Raw genomic sequence first — 10,711 nt, 5'->3', positions numbered from 1 at the left:
TGCTCCCAATGCAGGGGTCATGGGTTCGATCCCTGGTCAGGGAACTAGATCCCACAAGCCGCAAGTAAGTGTTTGCATGCCGCAACTAAAGATCCCACATGCCGCAATGAAGATGGAAGATCCCCCATGCCACAACTAAGACCTAATGCAGCCAAGTAAAGAAATCAAATGTATATATATTTTGTATATATATTATAATATATAACTAATATATTTTATATGTAATACAAACATATATTTTATATGTAATGTTTAATATATGTAAATAAATATATAGTAATATATAATAAGTATATATATTTTAAAGAAAGGATGCTGAGAGATGGCCTATTTATTTATGAACCTGGCTAATATCCTACAGGATAGTAAAACCAAACCTTTCTCCATCTGCTCAGCTTTAAAAAGACAGGATGTAAGTGGTCACTCTCTCAAGTCTGCTCAAACTCTAACTCAGTGAATCTAAGTTCTAAAAGCAGGCGTAAACTTGAGCATTAAAACCTGAGTAGGCAGGAGGTGGAGGCTTCCCTGGTGGCTCAGATGGTAAAGAATCTGCCTGCAAAGTGGGAGACCCAGGTTTGATCCTTGGGTCAGGAAGATCCCCTGGAGGAGGGAATAGCTACCCACTTCAGTATTCTTGCCTGGAGAATTCCATGGACACAGGAGCCTGGAGGGCTACAGCCCATGGAGTCGCAAAGAGTCAGACACCACTGAGTGACGGAGCATGCGTACATGCAGGCAGAAGATGGAGTTGATGTCCTGGAAGGCGGACTTACAAGCCTGGCTTAGCCCAGCCTTTCTAGGGTAGGGATGGTCGGGGCAGAAGACGGAGGACAGACGGTCCAGGGCAGACCAGGGAACGAACAGTAGAGGTCATCAACATCGCCTCTTCTTTCGCCCCAGCCGCCTTTGGGTTAATCAGAATTTAGTTTCTTCTCAAAGATATGACTCAAGGATCTTTTTATTCTTAAAGAAATTCTCGGGCTTGGGATAAGTAAATTATTCTTTCCTTTGGAAGGAGGAAGGTGTTGAAACAGAAAGCACACACACGCACTGGGGCCGTATATAAGCAGAGAGGATCAAACAAGGCCCCTCCCTGAGCTAGGAAGCAGCCGCCCCCCTCTCCTTACCAGTGTGAGCTCGGTGCCGCCACCCACACCTTCACCAGCACCGCTGAGTCACAGCGCTGTTTGTCAGGAAAAGTATTTTTAGAATTTAAAAGTACCGTTGTTGCCAGTGGTTTTAGAAATGCTTGCTTCAGAAGGGATGGAATTAAGCAATGGCGGACTTGGACCTTCGAGCCTGACACACCCCCAGTTTAGAAGAGAAGCTCAGGGCAGATACATAAAAACTGTGCAGGCAAGACTGAAGTCTGGGGACTTCCTTGGTGGTCAGTGGCTCAGACTCCATGCTCCCAACACCAGGGGCCTTGGTTTGATCCCTGGTCGGGGAACTAGATCCCCATGCTGCAAATAAGACCTGGCACGGCCAAATAAATAAATATTAAAAAAAGAAAAAAGATGAGTTGGGCAAAGCTCCCTCTAATTATGAGCCAGTTTGGGCTCAGGCTGAAGACCTGATTCCCAGCAAACCCCAGTCTGTTTTGCCCTCCAGGGACTCCTTAAGTATAACTCCGTAAAGAACTTCTCGCCTGTGAGGTGAAGAGGGCAGGAGAGGGGCTGAGATTAAAGAGGAAAATTGGATGCTGATCTTACCATAGACATCAGCGTTCACTCTGTGAATCAAAGCTTTAAATATAAAAACCAAACACATAAAAAAAATAAAACAGAAGAGTGTCACAGCCTTGGGCAGGAAAGCTAAGTATTACATCAAAGGCAGAAGCCACAACGGAAAAGATTAATGAGTTGGCTATAAAAATCTTTTAAATTTGCTGTCATAAACAAAGTTAAAAATAAATGACAAAAATAAATAAATGAAAAAATACTTGTGATGTATGTCTAAAAGTTAATATTTCTAGTTCTTTTAAAGCATTGGAAATGAATACATCCACAGAAGCGAGGGTGAAGAATGTGGGCTGCCAGTTAATGAAGCAAAGAACTCCTGGTGACCGATAAAGGCAATATAAGAAGTTCAACCATATTATGATTCAAAAGAGCAATCCTAATTTTAGCCTCTCAAATGAGAAAGATCTGAGAAAGCAGAACAGCCAGTATCCAAGGGTAGGAGGAATCTGACACAATCCTGAAGAAAGATTAATTGACACAACTTTTCTGGAAAGGAATTCGACAGATGTATGAGAAATTCTAAGAATTGCATCATTTGGATCAAACAGTTTCCACCTATCAGAATTTATTTTAAAGATTGGTGAACGGGCTCCCCTGATGGTTCGGTTGTAAAGAATCCGCCTGCCGATGCAGGAGACACGGGTTCGATCCCCGGTCCGGGAAGATCCCACATGCTGCAGAGCAATTAATCCTGTGTGCCACAACTGCTGAGCCTGTGCTCTAGAGCCCAGGAACCGCAGCTATTGGAGACCACGTGTCCTACAGCCGGGCTCTGCACCGAGAGAAGCCACCAGAATGAGAAGCCCTTGAACCACAACTAGAGAACGCTCCCACTCACCGCAACTTGAGAAAAGCCTGTGTCACAACGAAGACCCAGCACCGCCAAAGATAAACAAATAACTAAATATATAATATAAAAAAGTTTGGTAAACCTTTTCTGTAAAGGGCAGATAGTAAATATTTTAGGCCCTGTGGCAGCCACTCAACTCCGCACTGTTGTGGGAAAGCAGCCAAACTAGTGAGCAGATGATGGGTGTGGCTGTGTTCCAATAAAACTTTATTTACAAAAGCAGGCTGCTAGACTTGGCCCATGGGAAATGTAGTTTGGCAACCTTTGTCCTACCCTAAAACAATGGGGAACAATTTAGGTACAAGAATGATTATATAATGATTATAACAGGAAGCCCGGGGTGGCCCTGGTAGTTCAGCTGGTAAAGAATCCGCCTGCAATGCAGGAGACCGGGGTTTGATCCCTGGGTCAGGGAAGATCCCCTGGAGAAGGGAATGACAGCCCACTCTAGTATTCTTACCTGGAGAACTCCACGGACAGAGGAGCTGGGAGGGCTACAGTTTATGGGGTTGCAAAGAATTGGACACAACTGAAGGACTAACACTTTCATATACATACATATATAAAAATGTATATATATTTAAAACCAATAATAAGTAACTGGTAAATAAATTTGATTGTCTTCTTGCAATGAAATATGTAACCATTTAAATTTATGCAGAAAAAAAGAATATGACTGCATTGTTATATAGATTAAGCAGACTAGAAAATGGTTTGTAAATGAACTATTAGAACTAGTAAAAGAGTTTAGTAAGGTTGTTATCACAAGTTAACATCCAAAACCAAGAGGTCTCCTAGACATTTAGCCATAACCAATTAGAAAATATCATGGCAAAAAGATTCTACGTGTAACAGAAATAGAAACTTCAAAATAGAATCACCCTATGAAGAAATGTGCAAAGCCTATTTGAGAAAATTGTAACATTTTCCTGAATGACATAAAAATAAAGAGATATACTATGTTGTTGGATGAGAGAATTCAAAATTGGAAAAAAAAAAATAACAGTTCCCTTCCATTGATGTACAAATTTCAAACAAAATCTCTAGTGGGATTTAAAATGAATTTTGACCCCCCCCCCAAAAAAAAAGAGTATTCTGGAAGAGAAAATATACAAGAATAACAAAAAACATTTAAACAGAGAATGATAGAGGGCTTCCATTGTGGTCAGTGGTTGAGAATCCGCCTTGCAATGCAGAAGACACTGGTTCAATCCCTGGTCCCGGAAGATCCACATGCCGAGGGGTCCCTGAGCCTGCGGGCCACAACTAATTAGCCTGCGCTCTGGAGTCTGAGAACCGCAACTACTGCGCCCACATGCCACAACGACCGAAGCCCGCGCGCCTAAAGCCCGTGCTCTGCAACAAGAGAAGCCGCCACAGTGAGAAGCCCTCGCACTGCAGCTGGAGAGTAGCCCTCCACTTGCAGGAACTAGAAAAAGCCGCACGCAGCAACGAAGACTCAGCACAGCCAAAAATAAATAAATATTTGTTTTTAAATGATCGGGACTTCCCTGGTGGTCCAGTGGCTAAGACTCCACACTCCCAATGTAGGGGATCCAGGTCCGATCCCCGGTCAGGGAACTCGATCCCACATGCCACAACAGAGACTGAAGATCCCAAATCCTCCAACTAAGACCTGGTACAGCCAAATAAATAAATATATATTAAAAAAAAAAAAAAGAATGATGAGGAAGGCTTTCTCTATCAGATATTACACTATAAAGCAAGGGTAACTGAAGCTGTGGTTTTGGCTTAGAAACAGGGAGACAAATAGATCAACACAAATAGACCAGAGTCCAGAAAGAGACCCACGTTATACAGAAATTTAGCTCACAATAAAGGGGTGAAGTTTCAAATACGTGGAGGAAGAGGGACTATTCCACAGTAGCAGTGTGAACAACCGGCAACATTAAGGAAATACCAGATATTATCCTTCACCATAAACAGTGACACAGATGGAAGCGAGAGTGAGTTTTCCACCAGCAGAGAGAAAAAAGGGCTGGTGGGATGCAGAAGGCACCTACCCAGATGGACTCGCACTGTCTGGACAGCAGGCCCAGAGCCTCTGCGGTGATAGTCAATGGCGGGGGAAGTTTGAGGGGCCCGGAAGAGGGCTGAGCGGGGCTGGGTGCCCTAAGGATGCAGGGTTTGCATCAGTTTACCAACCAGCACACAAAGCGTTTCACTGCTTCACTACTTCACGAGGTCTCCGCCCCACCCTGAGAGTGGGGGTCAGGGGAAAGGCTAGGAGGGCAGGCTCCTGTGGTCCCAACACCCTGTGTCATCATTGTCATCCACACTCGGTCCCAAACCCCTCCTCCTCGAGTGGCTCCTGGGAAGCCCAAGTAACCATCCAGGCGCGCTCTGGCTTCGTTGGTCTCGAGCTGACCCCTAGGGGACACGAGGGACACGGCAGGCCGCTGAGGGAACAGGACTGCAGGACGAGGACCGCCCCGAGTCGGCCCCCTCGGCCCCTCCCAACCTGAGGAGCTGTGGTCTCACCCTTCCTGGCCTTTAGCCGAATGGACCCCACAGCTGCCCAGATGGTGCAGGAGCCTGTGCTCCTGCAGGAAGGGCTTCAGTGACATCACGGAGCCTCCAGGACTGCAGCCAGGCTCCTCTGTCCACAGAGTTCCCCAGGCCTTCTCAACCCCTCCCTGTGGGAGCCCACCAGCCCAGCAGGCTGGCTTTGCACTGTCCCCCTCCTCTCCCAGTACCCAGGACTCTCTGGTGAGGAACAGAGCCTCAATCACGGACGCTGCCCACCAGGCTGCCCAGCGCATGTAGTGATCAACGGCCACCTTGCTGGGCTCCGGCCGCCAGAGCCCCCTGTAAGGGCCAGACCTACATGAGGGGCAGAAAAGAGTTCACGGGACGGGCTTATACCTAAAGTCCTGAGAGAGGCGCTGTGGGAGTGTTAGGGTTGCTGAAATTCGATTGACCTGGTCTCTCTGCTTTTCTGTAACCCCCAGATTCCATAAAATAACAATGCTGCTTGAAAAAGAGGCACACCCCCTCAGAGGCCAACTGCTCCAGGCCCCCTCTCCCCTCTTCTCCACCTGAAAGTGTGGATGGCCTAGTGTGGAGGCCATGAAAGCAGCCCCCACGGCTGCAGGAACGGGACCGGCCCCGGGGCGGCTGGCTGGCGGGGAAACCCGGCCGGGGCTCCGCTCTGGCCTCCAGCTCCTCACACGCAGGTCTTTATTTTGACGTGATTTTGAAACACTATTCAAGGGTGAAAGAAAGATGCGGACTTCAGCCTGTTTCTCATACCAATCTCCGAGACACTGCACGCCTGGAGGAAGGGGATTCTCTCGTATTAGCAGCCAGTTGTCTCACTGAATCACCAGACAGGTATGGCGAGCCCTGCTTTACAACTGCGGGAAATGAGGCTCAGAAGGGTGGATGGTAACATGCCTGGGCCTGCAGGCTAGTCAGTGGCAAAAATGGGAGTGTGGACCCAGTTTTGAACGGCCTCATGGCCCACCTCCTCGCCTTGCTTCCTGTTCAATCGACGAGGGGCTCACTCCCCAGAGCTCCAGGACACTACATGTTTGTCCTGCTTTTAGGGTCCTCTGCCCAAACACATCCTCACCCCATATCCACTGGCCCTCCCAAGGCAGGCCTGGAGCCCTCACTGTTGGCCTCTGTGGCTCCTCGAGTCAACTCGCTTCACTCCTCCTTGCGGGCCCCTGTTTTGGGCACACCACCCTGGGGTCCAACCACCTGAGCCCTACCTTGGAGGTCCTGGCCTACACCTGGTCTCCGCCACCTTTGAGCCTTGGCCCTCTCTAACACCACTTTGTTGGGCAGCTTCTGGGCATTATGGCCCTGTCAACGGAAAAAAATATGCACAACCTAAAAGCTGAGAATTAGGTTTTATTTGGCGATTTACTGAGGACTTAAGCCTGAGAGATAGCCTCTCAGAAGCTCTGCCAGACTGTTCCTAAGAGGTAATGAGGAGCCAGGATACACAGGAGTTTTGCAAAACAAGCAAACCAAAATCCATGGAGTCAGAATGTCAAAAGATTACTATCAATTGAAGAAAAACATATATCTCGAGTTGATTAATTTAGCACTTGTCTATGTATGGGAAGATGCAAGAGTCTGGACTCGTTGAAATCATTTTTTTGACATGCACCTTAGCTATTTAGGGGCTTCCCTGGTGGCTTAGACGGTAGAGAATCTGCCTGCAATGCAGGAGACCCAGTTTGATTCCTAGGTTGGGAAGATCCCTTGGAGAAGGGCATGGAAAATCCCATGGACAGAGGAGCCTGGTGGGCTACAGTCCATGGGGTCGCAGAGTCGGACACAACTGAGCAACTTCACTTTTACGTTCTCTTTAGCTATCTATGGCCAGGAACCTGCTTTCTCCATTCTGAATCCCCTCAGGGCGCATTGCTTGGAGGGGGGGAAAAGGCTGCAGTGGCTGATGGTGTGATGGCCACAACATCCTTTGCTACTGATAGGGCAGGCAGCATTCTTTGTCCACAGTCCCCCTCTCCCATTTCTAAGCCTGACCTCCCCATTCAGATGGATCCCAAGAGGTGCACCACTGGCCAAAGTGACCGACCTCTGGGGTCCTGAGCCTCCTTCAGTTACAGAAAATACTCCTGTATTGCGAGGCCAGATGAAGCACCAACCAGAGGATGGAGCAGAGGTTCTGGAGCCAGCCTGGTATCTGGTATTCCAGCTTGGTATCTTGGAAATCAAGATAATCGTCTTCCAGTTCTGGGAGTCTTAGCCAGAGGGACCCTCCAGACTGTCAGTTCAGGCATGGTGACCTGTGTTAGCTGTAAGATGCGGCTGCAAGTATTTGGGGAAATGATCGAAGTTTACCAGTGAACACACCATTAGGTGATGACAGTAAGACAGCGCCTTGAGGACCTGTGGTGCTTGTCCTGCTTCTTAGAACAGAGCTCCTAAAACCCTTGGAACTTTCTGAGTGACTTTTATCATTTATTAGGAGCCCCTTTCAACCTATCCTGAGTTCATGCTAATGAGGCAGGGCCCCCAGTGAGCCTCAGGATGGGGCTGGTCACCAGAAAGACAAAAGCAGGTGATTATTAGGAAGTTGGGATCTTCAGCTCCACACAGCCCCAGCTACAGGAGGTGAGAGGACTGGAGATGGGGACATAAAAACCCTGGAGCAGTGAGACTCGGGGCTTCCGGGTTGGTGAGACACTGCCCTGGGGAGGCCCCGCTCCGCCCCCAGACCTTGCCCCACGCATTGTGAATTGTGTCCTTATAATAGAGCAATCATCATAAATACAGTGTCTTCCTGAGTTCTGTAAGTTGTTCTACTGAAGGGGGTTGTGGGAACCCCTGCGGTTGCAGCCAGCCCAGCAGACGTGCAGGGTGCCTAGGCACCCCCTTTGCGGCTGCCCCCAACTGGGGTGGTTTGGTGGAACAAAGGCGCTGGCCCTGGGGCCTGCATTAACTCTGGGCAGTTAGTGTCAGAGTTGAACTGAGTTGCTGGACATCCAGCTGGTGTCAGAGAAAAGAGAGACACTGACATCCCCACCTGCTGTTGACCACCAGCTGACACTTGCCCTCTGGGACTCAGCTTCTCCTTGGAGCACAGAGCGGGGTGAAGGTCCCCCGTGAGGGCCCCCAGCTCCCCTATCCTCTGCTGTGGCTTGCATTGTTCCAATTTCAAAATCTGTTTCTTGATTTTGAAGCCAAAGGGCCCTCAGAGGGGGCTCTGGTGTCTTCCTGACACCAAAAACGTGAAGCAAAGGCAAGAAGACCAAGCGGAGCCAGGTGGGCGGCTGGAGGCTTCCCCTCCCCTCCCCGCAGCCCTCTTACCTGCTCCACACAGTCTGGGATCTCTGGTGCGCAGGGCAGCGTCCCAGCACTCTCCACGGACAGCACGTCCTTCAGCAGCTCCTCACACCCTGTGGATGGACAGACAGACAGAGGAGGGTCAGGGCTTGAGCCCAGCCCAGCAGCTTTGCTCCTGATGAATAAGCCTTGGGTGGGTAGGGCTGCTGGGAGGCAGATAACCCAAGTCTCCAAGAGACCAGCTGATCATTCAAAGGCAGAGAGATGGGGCATCCAGTTTGTAGAGAAGCCAGGCCAGGGCTGGGTGGAGGGAGGAGAGACAGGCTCTTGCCCTCCAGATGTTCTTCCACTGGGACTAACCTCAGCAGGGAACACACAGAAGAGAGACTCCCAAATGTGGAGGGCAAGCCACAGGTGAAAGGCCTCACCTTTCATGGCGAACACCCCTCGGCAAAAGTCCTTGAAGTTGATTCTCCCCAGGTCGTTGGGATCCAGATATTTCACGAGTTTTTCCACCTGTGGGAAGGAAGGAGGGACAGGCGTGAGGCCCCCAGGACGCCCCAGAGCTGGGGTGAGGCTGGCCAGGGGAGAGGGCTTGTCACCTGAGCCAAGGGGACACTGGTGGTCCTTTCCTAGCCCTCGCCCCCTCAGCGGGGTCAGTGCCCGCCCCAGACTATGGGGGGCCCACTTTATTCTGAGGTGGACAGACAGCATGAGTGAGGAAAAGCAAATCCCTTCCCGCAGTGCTCAGAACCCGGGTTTGTTTGGGCGGAGCTTCCGTCTCCAAGTTATTTCTGCAAAGACTGGCATGTGGAAAACGAACGTTCTGGAGCCCCCTGCAATTACGGGGACGTGCCCATTGGGCTCTGGAAGATGAGTGGCAAAGGGAGACCCCACACGGAAAAGCGCCCCTCCTCTGTCTCCAAGCTTGCTGACCAGGCTTCTCCACCCAGTGTGAGTCTGGGGGTGAAGGGTGGGCAGAGGTTACATCCTGTTTCTGTAACCTCCCCACCACTGAACCTGGCACCCAGCAGGCCCTCAGGAAAGGCCAGAAGAATCCAAGGGAAGGAGGAAGGTGGCTTCCTACCAGCTCCCATCCTGGCTGGTGGCGCCTCAGCACTGCAGCTGTTCCCCCCACCCCACCCCATCACTCAGGCAGCCTCTGACACTGCCAGGCAGTGACGTGGGTTCTGAGAATAGCGATGCCCAGGTGCCACCTGCAGGGCTGCGAGGACCCCACCCGCCCTCCCAGCTGGTGCCCCGCCTCCTTTCCTCCTGCCCTCTCGTCAGTGGTAATGGAGGGGGGCTATGAATGCAGGGATGGGCTGGGGCTCCCGGTGTTCACACCTACAATCCTCTCTAAGGTCAGGAGCTATGCCTTAATTATCTCTGATGAGGGTCAAGGTTACCCCGGAGTGTTGAATGGCTGATGCGGAGGTTGATCTCAATCTCAGATCCACGTAAGGGGAGGCAGGCTGTGGATTCTGTAGTCGGTGGGTGGAGTCCCTGACTCCCCCCGGCTGGGAGACACTGGGGGAGGGGGGCAGACTGTCCATCCCCCTGCCTCCAGGGAAAGCCAACCTGGAGCAGAGGTGCCAGGGTCCTTGATGACAGGCAGATAGATGAGGGTCCCTGCAAAGTCCCTGGAACGCCCCTGAGCTGTGGGCACAGGACTCCCACAGGGTCTTCAAAGAGGGAAGGTCTCAGAACATGGCGGGTGTGAATCAGGCGGCACACCAACTGCTGTACAGTCATTTGGTTTTTTTAATTTTCTTTTTTTAATGTAAGTTGTCTTTAAGTTTAATCAGTCTCTTCTCCAGGAGATCTTTTTGACCCAGGGATTGAACCCAGGTTTCCTGCATTGCAGGCAGATTCTTACTGTCTGAGCCATTGGGGTAGCCCAGTAAAAAAAAATGGCTTATTTTAATTGTACAGCCCTTTAAAAACCAGACAGAGCTCACCAAGGGCTTGCCATAAACTCTGGCAGACTAGCCTCATCTGATCCTTACAACAACCTTAATAGTGGCTACTGTTACAGTCTCCCGTTATTGTTGAGGAAACTGAGACTGACATTTAGAGAGGCTAAGACATTTAGACAGTTCCTGTAGTGGGAACTCCTCCTTGACCCCAGGTCCCGCTGACCCTGCACTTCCCAGAGGTGGCTCTTGCCAGGCTGGCTGCACCAAAATGTTCTTTCGCTCTCCTGGCCGCTTATGTATGGAAGGAGTTTTAGCTTCTATGGCTGGACTCCCCTCACCTAGATCACCAAGAGTGTCAGCCTTTCTGGATACTAGATAGGCTTTTGCCAGTACCCCTGGGTGTGTGTGGTGGGGGA

At 50.2% G+C, this 10,711-nt stretch overlaps 1 protein-coding gene across 1 annotated transcript in view; it reads right to left on the bottom strand.

The window, feature by feature from the left end:
- Positions 1-10,711, bottom strand: part of RAB11FIP4 (RAB11 family interacting protein 4 (class II)) — a 102,485-nt gene that overhangs the window by 66,844 nt on the left and 24,930 nt on the right. Inside the window, exons 3-4 of the mRNA XM_010861695.1 lie at positions 8,805-8,892; positions 8,401-8,489 (exon numbers count right to left, since the gene is read on the bottom strand). Coding sequence (XP_010859997.1) covers positions 8,401-8,489; positions 8,805-8,892 — 177 coding nt within the window. The remainder of the gene's footprint in view (positions 1-8,400; positions 8,490-8,804; positions 8,893-10,711) is intronic.

The sequence above is a fragment of the Bison bison genome, unplaced genomic scaffold, assembly GCF_000754665.1.
Source record: "Bison bison bison isolate TAMUID 2011002044 unplaced genomic scaffold, Bison_UMD1.0 scf7180017864472, whole genome shotgun sequence".
NCBI classification, from domain to species: Eukaryota; Metazoa; Chordata; class Mammalia; order Artiodactyla; family Bovidae; genus Bison; species Bison bison.
This window is presented reverse-complemented; position numbering and strand designations above follow the sequence as displayed.